Raw genomic sequence first — 21,374 nt, 5'->3', positions numbered from 1 at the left:
GCCCTAATCATGTCAAGAATTGACTATGCAAACAGCCTGTATCTCGGGCTACCAGAATACCTCATGAAGAAACTACAACAGATCCAAAATGCAGCAGCCAGACTCCTCCTCAAACTATCCAGAAGAGACCATCGCTCCAGCCCTAAAAACACTGCACTGGCTCCCAGTCCTATATCGCATCACCTTCAAAACAATGTGCATAACACACAGAGCAATCAGTGGACAAGGAGCTGAATTCCTGCAAAAGAAACTAACAATCTACAAGCCAACGAGACTCCTCAGATCAAGCAACAAAATCCATCTGGAAGAAAAACCCTATCTTTAGAAAAAACATGGGGGCTCCTCCTTCTCCCACTTGGCTGCAAAAACCTGGAAGAACATCCTGACAGAAATAAGAAACACTAAAGACCACCTACAATTCAGAAAATTAATAAAAACCTGGCTCTTCAACACCACAGATGCAAACTGAAAAACCAAAATCACGAAACGAGAAACACAATGAAAGGGATGAAAATCTAGGACAACAATGACAACATCTAGAACCAAATAAAAAAACTCTTATTAAACATTTGTTGTCTCTCTTGTTGTAGTAAGTACATAATCCAGTGTCCCTAGCCAACTCCCAGTGAACAACTCTAGGACAACAATAACAACATCTAGAACCGAATAAAGAAACTCTCACTACAACAAGAGTGGCGACACCCGTAAGGATAGAATCCAGCGTGCCTAGCCAACTCCCAGCAAACAACCATCACCCGCTCGATAAATGTTACTATAGATCATACCTGTATAAAGTTGGGTGAACATTAGCACTTGTCACACTAATTAAGCTGTGGATACTGGCAGGGGCATGGACCAAAGAGAGTTGTGAATGAAGGCAGACACTGCCCCTGGACATAAGTGCAAGTGTTAGCATTGTGACATACCAAAGGGGGTAGGAGCGGTAACATGAATGAGAAACCGAATAAGATGAATGCCGAGCAGGCCTCAACACATGGAGGGAGTAAACCCGGGCTTAGCGATGTCGCCTTCCTACTAGATGAGGAAAGCTTTCTGGGCTAGACTGCAAGGGAAGTACAAAAGCCTGCCCGCTCCGCATACAAACGGGGGCCATGTTGGCAGCCGGTTGACCAACTTGGGAAAGGTTATGCATATGAACGGATCCAATATTGGAAAGGGACTGTGAGTGTCGTACGGCCCCTGAGCTGGACATAGACACAGAGTCGCCCATACACCCCACCTGATTAGAAATATGGAAATTCAGCGCCTCACTTCAAGACAGAAAAGCTAACTAACCAACCCACTCTTCTGTGAAAGTTATAATGAATTGAGAATGTACTTGATCCAACTATTTAGGAATCAACTTATCAAAAATACTGTGATGCAGTTGACCCATGCTGATCGACTGACATTTGAAATTATATTTATTTTGTTGCCAAATGTATTCATCGTGCTTGGCTTTGTATGAAACTCTTGTCTGTTGTGTAACTGTTTTTTATGTATTATGTCAACTGGATTTTATGGTACGCTTATGCACATTTTAATGCTAGCTTTGTCCTGGATTCAAGGTGTGAGATTTCTGCAGCAATGTTTTAAAATGTTTTTGTATGCCAATGGCAAAATTGCTGAATAAAGCATTTTGACTGACTGGTATCTATCAACGTTCTTGGTTGTGGTTAGTCAGTCAATCTTGCATTCTCTCTTGGCCTGGAAGCTTACTTCTCCTGCGGGTTTGGTGGCTGACTTCCCCTTTAGGTTTGGTGGTAGAGGGTTGGTTGTACTGTAGTGTGTTCCCGGTCACTCGTTCGGGATAGACGTGGCAGTGGGGTGTGAACCTTTTGTGTGGTCGGGTGCTGAAAGGGTGCGCAGTGGTGTTAAATAGAGGATGTGGTGCTCAACGGGGCTGCCTTAGTTGTGGTGGTGGGAAAGTTAGGGTGGTGCTTACGTTTTAATGCTTTACCTGTTCGGGTTTTCTTTGGTGCACAAATCTCACGTGGGTGATATCCCTAAAGCTGTGTCGTTTGGGCTGGCCTTCTCTTCATTGATCATTCTAGTTGTTGGGCGTGGTCGGGGGATGAGCAGGTAGCAGGTGTGTGTTGCAGCACTCTGGTCCTCTTTGATTTTTCCAATGTTATCTGTGACTGTGTCTCTTAGTGTGTTTCTTTTGGTCTTCGATGTTTTTGCTGTCGATCTCCCTTTTGCGCTTGTCATTGAATAACCAGGTTCTGAGTCACTTCCTGAAGGTGATGTGGTCTTTTGTGATTCTAATTTCTTTGGGCATGGTGTTCCAAAGGTTAGCAATTAGGCGTGAGAATGCTATTCCTCTGAATTTCCTTTTTACGTACTGTGGCAGACAAAGAGCACGCGAGTGACTAACTCCCCCCCCCCCACTTGCCTGCCCAAACACGCTGGAGTCTAGCAAGGGACACCCAAGGGATCCTGCGAAAGACAAAATGCACCCACAGACCTCCACCTTCCAGAATGGTAGAAGAAGGGCTAACCATGACAGAAATGCCAAAACAAAGGGGCCACAATGTTAGAACATAGATGACCCTATTGTGCATAACTGAAACTGTGAATACAGTCTGCTGTAAAATAAATAGCACAATTGTTGGTAGAACACATCCACTGCCACCAGCCATAACTATAGGGATGTTGATGTAACTGAAAAGTCACAGGATCAGCGAAAAGGGGATACTGGGTATCCCCTTAGCACTCCACATAAGGTGGTGTGTGCTAATCTCTCATAGTATAAAGTTTTAGGAAGGGTACAACTTATCCCTCTATCCTTAAGAACTGTAGTTAGTAAGGATAAGAAAAGAATCTCAAAGGAGGACCCAAAGGGTTCCCAGCAACACTGCACATAAGGTGATATGTGCCGCAGAAGTTAAACACAGGTGCTTTTAAAGTGATATATAGGAAAGCAGACTCCCTAGTAAAGATTAAACCCAGAGAACAGATTTCCAAAAGTGGGAGCAAATAAGAATGCATGGGGGGGGGGGGGCGGTTCCCCTCATTCAGGTTTGAAAGAAAAAGGTCCAGAAGTCCAGCAAAAGAAATGCTGTGGCTCTCACTAGCCGAGTGGATGAAGCATAAAAATGGTAAATCTCCCTAGCAGGGACACTGGAATGGATTTCGTAGCAGCATTGTAGTGAAGTGGCTCCAGGCAAAGGATGCTTCATGGTTCTGTGATTTGGTGCCCAGTGAAGAACTGTTAATACCCTGTCGATTCGTTTTGCTTTCTGAATCCAGCACTCTGGTGAGGGGACGTGGGGTGTAATCTTGCCTCTGGTGGTCTGGAAGGAGTCCACCAAAGTTTTGGGACGATTCGATCTTTGGAAGGTGATGCACTGCAGGTGCCAGTGTTTTGGATGTTGTGCGGCCGGTGAAGGTAACGGGCTGGTGTGGGATGGCTCGAAATGTAGGTCATCCTGGGACTGATTGACCCACCAGTTTAAGGGTGAGAGTCAGCCTTTATGGGGATCGCCTGACACTTGGAAGAAGGGGCCGCTCAGCATCGATTTCACAGAAGGCTACTCGGGTCATCTGGAAGTGGCTGCGGATAACTTCACTCTTCTTCCTCATTGATACTTCAGTTTCAGGGTCAGCTTGACTTACCCTCAGGAACCACCATGCCTCTTATGCAGGAACCCAGCCAATTGGCACGCGTGCATCATTCAAACGGTGGGTGGTGGCTTTCAGTACAGCTAGCCTCACAGTTGGAACGGCTCCAGGCAGGCACAGCAGAAGACCAAGAACAGCAGAGTTTTGGAGTCCTCCCCTGTTTCTTGTCCTCAGACACACTGGCGCCCTGGCAAGCTTTCCCATGGGAACCCACCAAAGACAAATGTCAAAACAAATGCCTTCTCCACCCTGCATGGCAGAAGCTAGAATTGGCAAAAAAAAAACACTTCCCAATTTTCGGTCAATGGTGATCTTCTGTGCACTACTGCAACTGTGAGTACGGCCTGGGAGTAAACTTGGCACAAAGGTAGGTAGGATAAAACCATTGCCAGCAGCCATTCAGATTAGCTTGTCACTGTAGCCAAAAAGGCACAGGAGTGGTGAGAAAGGGAATAAAGTGTAGGCCCCCAGCAGCCCACATAAGGCGGGGGAGTACTGATCTCACAATAGAAAAGATACAAAATATCCCCATGCCCTTGGGAACATGAAATAAAAGGGGAACCCTAAGGGGCTCCCAGCAACACTGCACAGGGTTTCTAGGGACTGTTTCGATGGTCACAGTTTCGAATGACAAAAGTTCGGACACAAAAGTGTTGGAAAAAAGAGTTTCGAATTATTTTTGAATTTTTTTTTATGGCCCCCCCCCAAACCTGTTTTTTTTTTTAAACACTTATTTTACTATACAAACTTAAAATAAAAACTTTTAATATAAAAAATATATATTCGAAACTTTTGTTTCAGAATGTTTGTCATTCTAAACTATTGTTTCGAAACTTTGACTGGACACCCTGCACAGAGAGTGGCCTAGCAGTTTGGGCTGCTCCCGTTTGTGGCAGTTCAGACTGATGGGTATATGGCTGAACCCCTTTTGCAATGGTGTAGATGGGTTAAAAAACGGTGGTGTGGAAGGTTGCCCAGAGCAGTGCCAGTGGTTCAGATTAATTGAAAACCTTCCACACATCACATTTTTTGACAAAAACTTAGCAGAAAGTATGACTCCAAAAAAAAAAAAAAAAAAAAAAAGAAATAATTGTTTTAGTGTGGTCCATCAAAAGGGCTGGGGTGCTCACTGTTGGGTAAGAGTTTCATTTAAATTCTGAATCACCTTCACATGTGAAAACCCCCCAGCACTTTTTGCTGGACTTGTGGATTCTTTTGCTATGTTCCAGAGTGCGTGGGAGCCCCCACAGCCGCCTCCTCCACCCACCCTTTAATTTACCCTTTTTATCAGTGTAATTTGTCTGACTTGCATAGTCTATTTTTGAATCTATCCTTTCCTATAACTTTTTTGGCATCCTTCGTTTTACTATTGCAATTCAAAGCACTTTCTGTGCAGTGCTGCTGGGTTACCCCTTGGGCTTCCCTTTTTTATTTTCTCTTGATTTACCTTGCAGAACACATGTTCTCAAGGTAGAGCAGGATTTTCATTCTCTCTATATTTTATATTGTGAGACCAGCACACTATGTGGAGTGCTGGAGAAATGCATAGTATCCCCTTTCTGACTGCTCCTGTAACATTTCTGTTACAGTGACAAGCTTACTATTATTGCGGGTGGCAGTGGACATACTTTACTGACTTTTGTGTGATTTTTACATACAGGCTGTCAAGAATGGTGGCTTTCGTTTTTCAGCATTTTTAGTGTGCTTGACTTTTCCTGTTCCTCCTTCTGTCGTCCTGGGTGGGGGTGGTCCTGGTTGTACTTTTGTCTTCGGCAGGAACCCTTTGTGCAGACCACCGAGGCAGGAAGTGAAGGAGCAGTCTGAAACTCTGCTCACATTTGTCTTCTAGTGTGCCTGAGAGAATCCAGTCCCTCTTAGGACAGTTTATCTCAAGTCCACCCAGGGGCTTTATGAAGCTATACCATGGCCAATTCAGAAACTCCAACTCTTAGTCTAAGGCTGTACTACCTGAGATGATGTTAGCAATGACGGAGCGGCCCGGCTTATTTTAGGAGGGAGAGACGGCTGTATACATATGGTCCAAAGAAACACTGATGTATTGTACACATTGTTTATTTTATATATGCACAGGCAATTAGACTTCTTTAGAAAGCTAAGTACTATTATTATTCATAAACACAATCATAATAACCAACACAATATTATGGTATGCAAACCAAAGTATAAACCTTACTTTGAAGCGCATTATGCAATTCAACGCGAGTAAAACCTAGTTACACATTTAGAATGGCAGAATGATTGACTGATTTATTTATCATTGATTGATCTATTTATTCATGGGGAATAAAACCACATGAGTAGACTTTTGGAATTAGTGTGCTATTCAAGGGAGTAAACCCTGATGGTAAACACTTATAATGTTATTCTGTTTCAGGAATACTATAGTTATACTGACACTTTTGCAAGCATACCTGGCCACTTGCATACATTACTTTCACTACTACCCAACAGGTAACAACTTTGCAACATATGTAACTTATTCTTCTTTCAGAATGGATACAGTTAGACTCGGATTACTTTTCATAACACAGCTCAAAGTTATGTAAATAACTTATACATTTCAGATGGGCAGTAAGTGACTCATGGATAAGAACTTAGGCTACACATTTAGAATGGCAAGAAGCTATGCAAGGTGAGTAAAACCCTATTGGTCATAAACTCTAACATTATTTCTATTACAGTAATAGTTACACCAATTATACTTTTCAGAAGAGTGGAACACAATTCCAAGGTCAGTAAGGAACTTTGTGTACTTTTCAGAGGGACAGAATGCAACTCTAGGATAAGTAATTACTCTAAGACTATTTTAGAAGGGCTCTTTTCAGTTCAGGGTAAGTAAAGAACTTATGCTTTTCAGAGGGGCAGCAAGCAACTCAAAGGTAAGTAAGAACTTAGTAACACTTTGTAACTTATTCTGTTTCAGGAATCATAGTTGCACACAAACACATTTACAAATAAGTACTTTGCCACACAATATTTTCATACTTGGTGTTCTTTCCTATTCTGAGGCATGAATGATCTCAGAGGCAGAAGAGGGACCCTAGTGGTCTAGGAGCCAACAGTAGGCTGATCAGGATAGGGCTCAGTTTCAGGAAAGCCAGAGTTCCAGAGGATTTTTCGTTAACAAGTAAATACAGATTTCAATGTTAATAGAAAGTGTTCAGGGACTTCGTAGAAGACTTCCTGGATGCGTTCCAACATAAGGCCTGGGCGAACGGTATCGCAAACTCCCAAACACACGAATCACCCACACAGGATCGACACAAGCCTTTAGTTAAGTATTGCCAAAGCCTACATAGTACCTCAGCAATGAAGAAGGGCTTGCAGACTAACGCCTTCACGATGAGGCAGAACAGGACTTCGTCTCTGGATTTTTGTTTCTGGTGACGAAATAACGGACACTGGATGGGGAACTTGCAGCAGCAGTCGATAGAAAAGGCTCCCCAAAAAAGGGAATCTCTGTGCTGCTTGCGTATTGTGGATTTGACACCCTTTTACAGGTACCAGATGAAGGCCGGTTGTCGTCGGTCGGATTCTCTTCATTCTCTTGGTCCAGCACTCTGTTGAGGTGACTTAAGGATTTGAATCGTCTCTCTTGAGGCCCAGCAGGAGTCAACCAAAGTTTCAGCGAAAATCAGACTTTGGAAGACATTGCACAGCACTCTGGCTCGAGGTCCCATGGTGTTGATGGTTTGCAGCCCAGGAAGGTCACAGCACTTCGTGGGATGGCTCTTTTTGCAGGTTGTCTCAAGACTGAGGGGTCCCAGCAGCCTATGGGTCTGAGTCCTCTTCGGGACTCCTAGGTCACATGGAAGGAAAGGGTCAGAACAGGCTCTGGTTACACAGCAGGCATCAGGTCACTGAAATCGGCTACATCGTCCTCTTGGATTTCTCTCTAGTTGTTGACGTGTGCTCTGCTTCCAGAATTGGACGGTTCTACAGGAACCCACACACATCTGCAAACTCTCCCTGCAGTTTACAGAAAGGGGCAGGTAGTTGTCCAATCAGGACAGCCAGCTCCCCCAGTGGAAACTAGTTTACTCAGGCACACTAAAAGTCAAAGGGCTGTAGTTTCGGATTCCTCCATCACTTCCTGCCTTCACACACACCTCGGAGGTCTGCACAAAGGGTTCCTGTTGAAGACAAAACCTCAATAATGACCCCCTGTCCGCCCCAACCCCCCACACTCAGGACGACAGAAGACCCAAGAAAGGACAAGCACACTACGAATGGCAGAAAAAGATAGAAGCCACCATTCTAGATGAATGGTGGCCCTTCCGTGCATTAACACGGCTGGTTTGACAGCCTGCGTGTAATAGTAACACAAGTCATTATAGTATGTCCACTTCCACTAGCCATAAGAGTTAGCTTGTCACAGTGACAGCAATGTTACTGGAGCAGTGAGAAAGGGGATGACCTGTATCTACCCAGCGCTCCACACAAGGTGGGGTGTGCTGGTCTCACTATATAAAATGTAAAGGTGATGAAAATTCCTCTCTACCCTTGAACAGTAATTCTAAAAGGTGTCGAGAGAAAACAAAAAGGGAAGCCCCAAGGGGCAACACAGCCACACTGCATGTAACATGTGTGCCGCAATAAATAAATGTAGATGCCCAAAGAAATCATAGGAAAGCATATATCCAAGAATACACTATGGAGAGTCAGCAAAATGACACCCATAAAAAGAGTAAACAAATGGATGAGTGGGGAAAAAGGTTTCTCTTCACTTAGTAACATGGAAAAAGAAACCACAAGTCCAGCAAAAAGTTCTGGGGATCTCATAGGTGAGGAAGATTTAGCACAGAAATGAAATCTAACCTGACAATCCCCACTTGGGGGTTGGCTGCCCCGATTTGGACAGCCATTCGCACCTTTCTGTAAACTGCTGGGAGAGTTTGCAGAGGTTGTGTGGGTTCCTGTATATATGGCCTGTATTTGGGAACTGAAGACAAGTCGACCACTGGAACAGAAGAGCCTCTGAAGAAGATCGGACTACTGTAGCTACTCCCAGAGATTTCTGTGGTGTAACCGCTGCCTGTGCTGACCACTTCTTTGATGTGACCGAGGAGTCCTGAAGACTACTCCGACCCATAAACTGTTGGGACTCATCAGTCTTAAGAAGACTGCATTTGGAGCCATCCCAAAACCTGTGACTTTCCTGGGCTGCAAACCGCCAATACCTTTGGACCTCGAGCCTGAGTGCTGAGCAACGTTATTTGAAGAGAAAATCTTGCTTAAGCTTTGGTGGACTCCTGCTGTACCTCCAGAGACCCGATTCCACTCCTTCAAGTCCCCTCACCAGAGTGCTGGACCAAGATAGCGAGTCCGATCAGTGACGACCGTCCTTCATCTGGCACCTCAAAAAGGGTGCCAAAATCACAGAGCTGCGGAAGCACCTTAAGAATCCTTTGTTGGGAGCCTTTATTGTCGACTGTTGCTGCAAGTTCCCATCTAGCGTCTGTTCTTTCAACACCACAAATAATACAAAGACCGGGTCCTGTGCTGCTGCATCGTGAACGCGTCTGTCTGCAAGCTCTTCTTCACCGCTGAGGTACTGTGTGGCAAAGTGTAATCCTTGCCTAAAGTCTTGTATGGCTCCTGTGTGGCTATGGTGGTGATTGGGAGTTTGCCTTCACCCAGGCCTAACGCTGAAATGCACATAGGGAGCCTTCTACAAAGTCCCTGAACGCTTTTTACTAACGCTGAAGTCTGTACTTGTTGGATGAGAAATCCTCTGGAACTCTGATTTTCCTTCATCAGTCTCCTATCCTGACCTTCCTACTGTTGGCATCTGGACGGCCAGTGTCCCTCTTCTGCTTCTGAGATCATGCCTTAGAATAGGGAAGGACATTTAGAGCATAAGGCCTCTGACTAGGTAATTGAACAAGTGTTGCAAAGTACTTACTTGCTAAGGTGTGCTGGAACAGATTATCCTGAAAGAAGATGTTAAAGTTCTTACTTGGGTATTGCTGCCATTCTGAAAAGTATACACAGTTATTTACTTACTTTTTGAATTGTTCCACTATTCTAGAAAGTAAGAGTTGGCATTACTGTATTATTTCGGAACTGGAATAATTATAACTGTGTATTACCAGTAGGGTTTTACTCCCCTTGAATAGCATGCTGCCATTCTAAATGTGTAACATTAGGTTCTTACTTAACCTTGAACTGTTTACTGCCTAGTTCTTGCTTACCTTAGAATTGTGTTCCACTCTTCTGAAAAGTAACATTGGTATAACTACATATTCCTGAAATAGGATAAGTGCAAGAGTTTATTACAAATAGCGTTTTACTTGCCTTGAGTAGCTTATTGCCATTGTAAATGTGTCATCAAGAGTTCTTAGTTATCCATGAAGTGAACCTCTGAAAAGTAAAGTTCTTGCTTACCTTTAGATTATGTTCCACTATTCTGAAAAGTAATGTTTGTGTAACTGTATCATTCCAGAGAGAAGAATAAGTTGCATATGTTGCAAGGTACGTACCTGTAACATTGTTGGTGTAACTATATTATTCCTGAGACTGGATAAGTAACATAGCTTATTACCAATAGGGTCTGCTTACCTTGAATTACATAGTCATTCTAAAAGTCTATTAATGTGTTTTGCTCCCTTCAATAACATACTGCCATTCAAAATGTGCAACGCTAGTTTTTACTCGCCTTGAACTGAATACTGCTATTCTAAATAAGATTTATACTTTGGTTTGCACACCATAAGTATTGGGCTGGTTTTAATAATTGCGCTTATGAATGATAATAGTTCTTACCTTTCTAAAGAATATTCTTTGCCTGCGTATACATAAAATAAACCATTATTTTTACAATACATAAGTGTATCAGTGTTTCTTTGGACCACATGCATGCTATGGGTTCTTTGTACCTATTTACAGCCCTCTCTCCCTCCTAAAATAAGCCGGACTGCTCTGTCCAAGCTACCAAATTATGCAGTGCAGGTCTATACTAAGAGTGAGTTTACTCTATTGTTCAAGGTATAGTTTTATAAAGCCCCTTGCGTGAACCTAAGAAAAACTGTCCTAACACTCACAGGTGAAGGTGTTTTCACATTAAAATGGAAAATCTACCGAACATAACCCAAAAAATTGATTTCAGGTCGTCTGAACTAGAGAAATTGGGAAGAAAGTTTATGTAAGAACATAGGACCGGTCAGAATTGAGTACATTTAAATCCCCATCATTAAACCTTGGCATAAATCGTCACTTGAACTTTTTAATATAGTGCCTTTATCCAAAGCGCTTTACACAGCTACCCACCATGCAGCGACGCCCTACAACAAAATTCGGTCTAATTGGACACATAATGAGTTGCTTTCACTTTGCACTCTCCTGACCACTTCAGTACCCATCCACATGTTTGACCTTCATGGGTAGCTTATTGGAGCTTGGCCAGACCACCTAACTCCCTATCTTGACCAAATTCACACACGCATTCTAAGCACTCTGACAATTTCCCCATACCTTGGACATAAGGGCGTTCCCACCACAAGCGCGTTGATACCATACTAATGGGATAAAGGTGCTATATAAATGAAAAACTACCACTACATAATCAAAGCCACAGGTACAAAAATTGGGCATTCAATTAGAGGTAATTAATGAATATAAATATTTAAGCTTGGAGTTTAATAATCGCTTCATAATGCAGAAGAGGGTCAAAAGGGGCAGCAGTGGCATGGGGACTAGACGGAAAATATGGGGGATTTTCCTTGGTGTCTTTGACACTATCTAAATAAAAACATATCTGTGGTATTGAAACATTGATATCAGCCGTGGAGCCCCAACTTAATAAAAAGGAAGACTCATTTTCGTACTCTTAGTTCCTAAGAATAATCCAAAAGCAGTATTAAGATGTTAAATGGGATTAGCTTTCTTGAACATTGAATTAATGATCAGAAAGGCACTTGCTTCCTTAAAGTAATTATGAATGCAGAGAAAGATAGTTACTTGGATCAAAAGGAACACTTTATACCATTGTAATAATTTAGAATGTAAACAATTTAGAGATGTTTTATGTATAGAAATTATTTTTGCTTTAAAGATAGTTTATCTTTGGGAGTAATAGTAAAGGATTTCAAACGGAAAACAAAACTGTGGGACTGAAAAAGAAATACTGGTAACAAAATGACAGACTCAACAGTATTTACAATATGTGGCAAGATAATTGATGCAATTTTATATTAGATATTTCCTAGATACAGATATGTCTGCTAATTAAATTTAGGTTGCATATATTAGAAACAATAGAAGTAATGGGACCTAGATTGAAAAATGTTAAAGTTAACAAAGTGTTGATTATGTAAAGATCCTGGAACTTTGGAGACAGTGCTTGGTTATTGTTGAGATTGATTTCTAGATTCTGGCCTGGTGGACAGATTTTAGGAGGCCACCCTTGTTATGATGAACAGGGAGCTCTGAGATGTTAGCCAAAACCCAATCAAAGTAGCAACAGAGAGAAGTCAAGGCTTGGTCTAAGGGGAGTGTGAGTGGGATTAGGGGCAATGAGTGGACACAATTATTCAATTTAGACAGTCTGTTATTGAAATAGTTATTTATTTAGGACTTGGAACACACTGAATAATGAAATACAGGTAGTAAAATCACACAATACCCTATCATACAAACATATAACATCACTAGTATGTACACTTACTATACTTCACCAAATAATTTACTGAAGCAGTGCAGGTCAGTAGAATAGATGGAGTAGTGATGGGAACCAATCACAAGTTCAATATCTTATCTTTAGAAGTCCAAACCCGAAGATGAATTGGGCCTTGTGCCCAAAGGTCACAGGGTTCAACACAGCGTTTCCCACCAGAATGCGGGTTCTGTAGGAAGGATGCAGTGGGATTGTGTTGATAATTAGTTTCAAACTAATTCAAAAGATAAACAATTTACCAGTAAAAAGTTAAGTACTCTCCTTCCAGACCCAACGCTATCCCAGGGACAGGATAACCAACCCAGCTTTGACGACCAAAGAGGAGTGGAGGCGAGACAGGAGACAAAGTGACTTGTTACCCTATGGAGGACAGGGGGTACAGGCACACACTCTGAATTTCCCCAGATATCTTTGTGGGTCATCTAGGGGCGCGATCCTCCACCCTTTGTTCTAGTGAGAGGTGCTCAGGAGTTGCAGGTTTGAGGAATCTTCTGGTCGCGTGCAGCTGCAAGTTGCAACCTCCGTCTTTCAAGAAATGCAGAAAGCACAATGCAGGCCTCTTTGGTACACTTCACAGGACGGGAAAAGTTGAGTTCCAGCGACGGTATCCTAACACAGGTGATGACAAGTGTCCTTTCAGTTGCAGTCACAGAAGGTCCTCCAGGACAGGAACCCTTAATCCTGGGATGCTTCAATTCAGAGGAAAGGCGACTTGTACTACAAGTTCTTGATGAAACCGCAGAACGGGGATGGTTCTGGCAGGGTAACCCTCAAGAGAGCTAGTCTGTAAACTGGGTGGTCCAGGGACACTTACAAAGGCTCAGGATGGCTGGATCCTCAATGGCGTTGAGATTAGTTGGTCCCACTAGTCAAAGGACTGAAGCACAGCTCAGGGTCTTTGGAAATCAGGTAGTTCGACAGCACTTCACCAGGCCAGACGCAGGAATGGATACAAGGGCTATTCAGGAGTTGTTTTCGGATCTTGAGTCGGTTGTTCTTCTAAGAGGGATTCTGGACTCCAACGCTGATCTGAAGCGATGGCTGCAGCAGTCCTGTCCAAATCCAGGCTGGAATTAAGTCCAAGCCCACCAATGGTAAGGATCTGCACCAGTCATTCATGCCCCAACACGGAGGTGGACTGGGACTAGACAATGAACTTTGTTTAAAAAAATGCAAAAATATGAAGAAACGCATTACTAAAAACTGCAATGAAATGGTCGCAACGTTGCACCGCAAATCAAAAACCATTGGCAGATCATAATAATAATTGAGGCGCTTTTTGAACTGAAATACAGTAGTAGAACGACGAATGTCTACAGGAAGAGCATTTTGCATTTTGGCAGCGAATATCTGAAAAGCCAGACAATGAGCGTTTTCCAGGCACAACAGTGGCAGTTATTAGTAAAATTAACTCTTTGGATTCTGAAATATCCTTTTGGATGGATTGGTACACAGAAGATCAATGTGGGTAAATGCATTGTAGAGGTTTAACTCGTTTGTGAGCACATGTTCTTAAATAACTTATTTATTGGTAGCTGATAGTACATATTTTATTTTTCATGAGACTGAAGCATTTTATTTTGAATAAGGTTAATGCCATTGTTACTGTTCTTGTTCACAGGCAAGCGGACGGCCGTAAGGTGCTGCGATCGAGCATTCGTGAGTTTCTGTGCAGCGAGGCGATGTTCCACCTAGGCATTCCCACAACAAGAGCTGGGTCGTGCGTCACCTCCGATTCGACAGTTGTCCGCGATGTGTTTTATGATGGAAATCCAAAGAATGAGAAATGCACAGTTGTCGTACGCATAGCTTCAACATTTTTAAGGTATGTTTTCTGTAACTAGTTATTGGTCCAAAGAGGGACCTTTTAGGACATGGCAGTATTTTATATAGTGCTTCATTCTGATTTCTATTTGCATCTTAACGCGAGAAGAATGTCATTACCTAATTTAATGGTACTGAAATTTGCTGTGTAGTCAAGCTGCCATTTAAACTTATGAAGTGTAATCTTGCCCCATGTCAGGGGAAACGAACAACCTGTAAGCCATCCACTCCAAATTCAGAAGCACAGCTCGCTTATGAAAGAACAGTTTCTTCTTCAGCTGTAATTCCATGCCTCGCTAAGATTTGCTGAATATGTATGCTTTGTCCAATGAGCGAAGTGCAATAAAATATAACCGAAAATTAGTACAAAAATAAATGAGAGCTGGTGCTGTATCGTGTTGGCTAATCTGATTGATCTTGATTGCTTTATGTTAAGCAAACATTGTATTCATCAGTGAAATATTATTTTTGAAGCCCCACCTCAAAAGATTTCATATAGAATATAGAAACATCTCCAATATCAGGATGACACTAGCACAAAATCAGTTGCTGCTTTAAATGGAGGGCAAGCCAAATTACTTTCCCCCAGAGGTTAAAAGATATCCGCAGTACGATGAGGCTAAGACATCAAGCTGTATGGATATGATTATCTGTAAACACAACTACCAATTGGCCAACAGACAGTGCAGCCGGTCCTCTCGCATCAACCCTTTCCACCTGCCAAAAAAACACTCCATGCCCATGCAGCAATATTCTGTGTCACTGTCCCTTCTTGCATCAACACCCAACCTCTGCTTTTACAGAAATGACATCAGTTTATGGCTTCAAAGTGCCATTTTTTTTAAAAAAGTTTTAAGTTTGTCCCTCCAGTAGTCTATTTTTCTTCTATTCTGTGTTCTTGTCTGCTGTCCTTTAACACCACACAAATGTACCTACAAGCCAGTTAAGGTTACAGAGCTGATGGCTTACTATGTGTTTGTTGTGTTTTCATTCTCCCTGGGCCCACTTCAGTGTGTACAGAAGTGCTTTATGCCCGATGATCGTCACCTGGCTACTACATACACACTTTGCGACTGAGTCTGTTTTTGAACAAGTGCTCACTATGTCACTGCGTGGGTGTGAAGTTGTGGCATTTTTACAGCCCCTCTGCCTTACCATAACGAACTTGGTTTTAGCCTAATTGAGGACCTGAAAATAAGTGATCTAGGACCCCCTCCGTCTTGGAAGTTATATACATTCTAGAAACGTGTATTTTCCCCATGGGACTGAGTCCCTGTCTGCGTATACTGCTACGATTAACACTAAAAGGAATTGGCCCTCATTATGTTCTAGGTGGAAATTACCATTACTCTGTCGCAGTAGGTATTGGCTCATGCACTGCCCCTGCAAGGAGTTGTGCATTAGAATACTGTGTTGGAATGAGCCATGAAGAGGACCCTGCTAGAATGAGTAGGACATGGGCATCGGGATATCCCTTGCCTTGAAGAGGTGCCTCTTCTACTAACCAATCCTGTCCCAAACACATGTTTCGGTGCACTGTGCAAGAGGCTCCAGCTGGCTGCTTGATCACAATTGAAAATGTACGCAATGCTCCAGCCCTGGGATGACATTATCAACTGTAAAATGTTCTATAAAGAAATGTCTTTCAGACTTGCGTGTTATGGTGCAACAGCCGTAGGAAATGCCTACCAGAATACGCTTTAGTGAGATTCTTCATCTTAAATATCTATTCTTCTGCTTTGCAGCTTTCAGGAACTTTTTCCCAGCAAGTGGCCTTGTGTGCACTGGCGTCGATGGCCGAGTCAACTTCGTGACTGGACATGACATTGATACGGGTAGAAATAGCATGCTCTGCGGCCAGTGACCTCAATTCCTTTTTTTCTGAATGCGGAGCACGCGACTTAGCAACTTTGCCTCAGAGAAATCCTCTGACGCCGTTATTTCTGTCGAATTTTAGCAGATTCTTTCAACAGGTCTACTCTAGAAATCCTGCAATTGCTGCACAAAAATGTCACTCATCGATCCGCAGAGTTTCTGTGGTGCCTCGGTTCTGACCACATTGTGGCGAATTGCGGCTTGTCCGGTTATGACACCTAAAGCCTTAAAGGGGAGAGCCTTCAAATTGGCCCTGGGTTGCTCGTCCCCTAGTACGATGCCGGCGAAGATCTGACCCAATGAAAAGAGCTCCATGGCTGATAACTCGCCAGAGAAGGAGAAAAATTGGTCGAAGGAACACAGTAAAAGATCTCACTCGAGCAGGGACCTCCCGTCATTCTTCTTCCTTGTTGAAGAAGTAGAGAAGGAGGAAGCGTTCGTCAACAGACTCCTCCACAGAGAGACGGGTACGTTTATGTCTAAATCCACCTCGGCAGAGAAGTGGGAAGATTTTTGCATCAAAATGATGTAGTCTTTCGAGAAAGCAGGTCTGCCCGCTCTCTCTTCCTCTGGGAAAAAGACCACTGTGCCTAAGTCTGCTCATCAACCACCTTGCCCTAGACCAGTGGAATTCTCGATTCAAGGGCTGTCCATGTCATCGGAGGCTGAAGCATTCCTCAAAGTTCATCGGCACCGTCGGAATTGGGGAGCAAAAATTCCATCGGTTCCCTTGAGTAAATGTATTCAAAAAGCTACAAGGGATTTTATGTCCTCCTTTACAGGACATTTCTGATGAGGATGAAGACCTGTTTCTGTTCGGGTTAGAACCCATGGGCCTTCCTCAACACCCTGAAGAGTTTCAGGATGAGAAAAAGAGGCTGTCTGATCTATCCATAGCCCTGCATGATGCAAGTGACTTGGACGCCTCTCCTGTATTGGAATTCCCACAGGGAGATCCTGGAGCCCGTATTAATGTGGCATAAAGGCAAATGATGGCTAAGGAAATGGATGCCTTAGGTTGGGGCCCCCCACCTGGTTACATAACGGAATGTGACCTGACAGACATTCTACACAAGGATTCCACAAGGATTTTTCTAACATGTATAGACCAGCCTTATCCTACCAGAATTTCTAACCAGACATCCAGCACACGATAGTCTGGTAGCACAGGCTGCGACTGTGGGCAACAAGGCTAGCGCCTATCCAGCCTTACCCCTGACAGGGATGGCCAGTGTTATGACACGTAAGCAAAAAAGCCTTTTGACACTGGCAGTAGGGCCCTTAAGGCAGTTAATGCTTGATGTGCTCTGACTAAGTATTGACCTACACTATGGTCTGTTACAGTTAAGGCAGCTGAGCGCATCCATGAGGGTGAAATGAGGAACGTTTTCCTCAACATAGTGTAGGATGGAAAGGAAGCCATGTCCCAGTCCCTTCAGTCAAGACTTGACACAGCCGATTATTTCAGAAGCTCTATGGCTGCAAGTTCTGTAATGCGAAGATTCGCCTGGCTCAAAGTTAGGGTTTGTGCAGGTCGCTCAAGCAAAAGCACTTGACCTGCCCTTTGACGCACGCATCCATTTGGTCAAAAGGCAAGTGACAGCCTTGGAAAAATTGCCGGCATCCAAGGCTTTAGGTGCAGCGATAAGGTGTAAGGAAGGCATGGTATCGGGCGTGGTATCAAATATCAAAGCAAGATAGACACAAGTGATCACAGTTCAAGGGTGTTTATTAAACTGTAAAATGGATGAGATAAACGCCTAATCCAAACCGAAGTCTAAGATGGGAGCAAGCTACGACCATCAAATAATAATACAGTCCTGGTGGAGTCTAGTCAAAAGGGCCTATACTAAAAAACCTATTGCCAATCATTACCGCTATGCTACAAAATAGTGTGGGATAATGTCAGTAAGAAAAGAGGTTTTCACAAAATGAGAAGTCAGGATGTTCTGGTTGGGGTCTCCCTTCCCAATTTTTTCAGCACGGGACAAGGCAGGACTCTTGAGCACAGCACACTTCTGGTACAAGCTTACAGTTCCTTTTTCTCTATATCGGGGCCTTTTGTGCCCAAGTCTCTTCCCATGCAAAGTCTCTTGCTTCAGATGGGCCTGATATGCCAAAAACAACAAAACAAAAGTTCCTTCTGCTAACCTTGACATGGGGCGATTACTCTTCACCCTAGGATCCCCTCAGCCGGGTTCTGATCCTTCTTTCAGCATCAGCCTCTCAAAACACTTGCCAATTTAAACTGCGACTTCCGAAGTGCAATCTTCTCTCGCTGGGGTCACTGTTAGCCCATGGCAAGTACGGGCTTCACGAAATCGGTTCGCACAGCGTTCCCCTCAGCCGAGCGCAAACGTCTGTTTCACAGTCCCCTCAATCGGGTTCACAATTTCACAATCGTCAAAACATCTGCAACGTGTCGGGTTCAGATTGTACAAGGGGTTTGGCTTCACCCTTGTAGGACCACCTTGACACCTCACGCTGGCCTTCCCTATGGCCTCTTGGTACTTGCAGTTTCAATACTTTTGTAATTCCACATTCTCTTTGTTCAGTAGTGGGGTTCCAGCTAGAGACCTTCGAATGAGCGCCCCATGTGGTGCCGGACCACTCTATCTCTGATGCCAAGTTTGTTCATAAAAAGACCTCCGTCTGTTAATCTTCTTAATGTTGCCACTGCAACCTTGAGCCTGACAGTCTGGTCCACTATCAGGTTCTTCCTACTCACCAGCTGTGCTGAACTCGTTGGCGCTTCTTTAGCCGCTGGAGTCAAGGACGGTATGATAATGGCAACCGCGTCTCCCCACCCTGGCTACCAGTGCGGGAGGGTTCCATGTATCGCTGACATCCGTCACACCATTTGCCAGCTGCGGTTCCCGGTTTTATGTTTCCTTTGTAGGTCTTAGTTGGAAAAGCAAGGGCAACTCCCTCCTTGACTTCCTTTCAGGTCTCGCCGCCTTTCTCCTCTGTTTGAGCTGCGGTCCGGGAATAGCTGCTTCCTTGTGTGTTTGGCCTTGCTCAGTGTGCTCTTGTGCCCTGCCTTTTATCCCTATGGGGAAGGGAACGGGCTGTCGGGTGTGTGTAGTTGTCGGCAATTGCCTGACACTGCCTGATCCTTGTATTGGGACATGTCCGGTAAACGGCTCTGGTTTTAGTCCATTGTTGCTCACAGTGTGAAAAAGTGTCTGGGTTGGAAAAGGGGGGGGGTAGTTTCTAAATATCGTACTGGACAGGCTGGGGAAAAGGTGTCATAAGGAAGGGGATACTGTGTCTCACCCTTCGGTGTCCCACTTCCACTCCCCGAAGACCCCCTCCCACACTGGTCCACCCCCATGAACTGGATCCAATAGCGATGGCTGTGTCCTGGCCAGCTGGATGACGGATCCCCGGGGACTAGTGGGTGATAGACACCTTCAGGTTTCTCACATAAGGCAACACCCTCCACACTCCCCACCCCATCTGCTTCTACATTCAAATGTTCTTCTGCATTTGCTGGTTATGCTGTAACATTCTCGTCTGTTATTTGTCTCACGTCTGATGCGTCCATGTGACACCAAAGGAATTTCATGCAATAACCCTACCTACTACGACTTGCGTAGCAGCTGCTACCAGCTAGCATCCTGATCAACTCAGCCTTACGCTGCAAATATATCATCCTGCATCATTTTGTGACCAAGTAGCCTACACAACGAATTTAATATCCTAGCCATGTGTTGCACAGGTAATAATCTGCATCCTACCTACGGTGTCTAACTTAGCCTTTGCTATGTATGTTATAGCCTGTAATTTACCGACTAAGACTTAGGCAGCCAGGACTGCAAATGCAATTTTCTTGCTTATGGCTTCTCGCTTGTTGGAAACAGCACCTCCCCCACCAGGAGGTTAGGTTGTGCCAGTCTGTATATGCTGATCTACTGTAACTATTATTGCTCTGTGGCAGCCTTCGATATACCTGTACCTACATGCAACATCGGATTTCACATTTGGCAGCCTACACTGTCCTTGAATTATACCTATATGCAACCTTTGATTTGACATTTGGCAGCCTGTGCTGTTCTTGAACTATACCTATACGCAAACTTGGATTTGACATTTGGCAACCTGTGCGCTTCTTGACTTGTACCTTTATGCAACTAACGAATTGACACTTGGCGGCCTGCGCCACCTTTGAACTTGTACCTACCTGCAACTACTGAATATGTCTAACATTGTTCTACTTGTACTTTGACAGTAGCTCTTGCACCACGTGCTGTAACTCTGCCATAACTGTAACTTATGCACTAAGAGTAACATGTATGTAAGAGCACTGTGATGCTTGAGGGTTTGGTGCGCTATATAAATGCAAAAATAAATAAACCTGCTCAACCTTCCGCTCAATGGAGGGGCAAGTATTTTTGTTGTTACAATTATGGACTAAAAGCTAAACAGTCTGCCGCCCGTCAAAGTCCGAGACAATTTTCCAGAGGAAGAGAGAAAATGCAGACCTCCTTGGCATCTTGTTCCCTCCAGTGCAGCCCCTTCCGCAAAACCGCTTTAAGGATTTCTGCCACTCTATACCTACAAGGGGGCATCTGTCTCACCATTCGCAAGAATGGTGGGCCATTACTTCAGACGTATGGGTGCTTCAGGTAGTCTCCAAAGGCTACTACCTTCCATTTTCCCAGCGCCTGGCAGATTGCCCACCTCTGGTCAGACCAATACCGGTTCCAGACCTACTGCTCCTGCAAGCGGTTTCCTCCCTTCTGGAGAAGGGGCGCCATAGAGCTGGTACCTAGACAGGAAAGTAACGCAGTTGGTACTCAAACAATTATTTGGTCTGAAAGGAAAAACAAATTCAAGATGCTAACACTCTGGCAGAACCTCTAGGCCCTAGAAATTGAGGATTGGTTGGTGTCACTCGACCTACGGAACACTTACTTCCATATGCCAACCTAAAGCACAGGATCTACCTGAGGTTCGTCCTGAGGAGAGGGCTCTACACATCCTGCAGATTGTCACCAAAGTCCAGCACACCTCATACCTGCCAGCCCTAGACTTCCTACGGTTGCTCGGCCTTATGGCATCCTGCATCTTCCTGGTGCCAGCGGCTTGGTTGAGAATGAGATTGCTCAAATGGGTCCTCGGGTCTCAATGGTCACTGTTCTCTAGCAGTATGACAGACTTTATTAAAGTTCTGAGCAGAGTCGCTCAGGATCTCCTGTGGTGGATTTGCACAGAGAATGTGATGGTGGGAGAACCGTTTGGGCAGAGTGGCCAGAGTCGACCGTAGCGACAGACTTCTCTCTGAAAGGCTGGGGCACACAACTGAATGAACTGACGGTGTGTGGGTTGTGGTCCCTAGTGAAGACAAAACTTC

At 44.1% G+C, this 21,374-nt stretch overlaps 1 protein-coding gene across 1 annotated transcript in view; it reads left to right on the top strand.

The window, feature by feature from the left end:
• The window catches only part of SELENOO (selenoprotein O), a 147,197-nt gene that overhangs the window by 8,615 nt on the left and 117,208 nt on the right, over positions 1-21,374 (top strand). The window contains exon 2 of the mRNA XM_069627854.1: positions 13,941-14,144. Within this exon, the coding sequence (XP_069483955.1) occupies positions 13,941-14,144 (204 nt within the window). The remainder of the gene's footprint in view (positions 1-13,940; positions 14,145-21,374) is intronic.

The sequence above is a fragment of the Ambystoma mexicanum genome, chromosome 12 (genome assembly GCF_040938575.1).
Source record: "Ambystoma mexicanum isolate Mex_15411 chromosome 12, UKY_AmexF1_1, whole genome shotgun sequence".
NCBI classification, from domain to species: domain Eukaryota; kingdom Metazoa; phylum Chordata; class Amphibia; order Caudata; family Ambystomatidae; genus Ambystoma; species Ambystoma mexicanum.
Note: the sequence above shows the minus strand (reverse complement) of the source record. Positions and strands in the feature narration are given on the sequence as shown.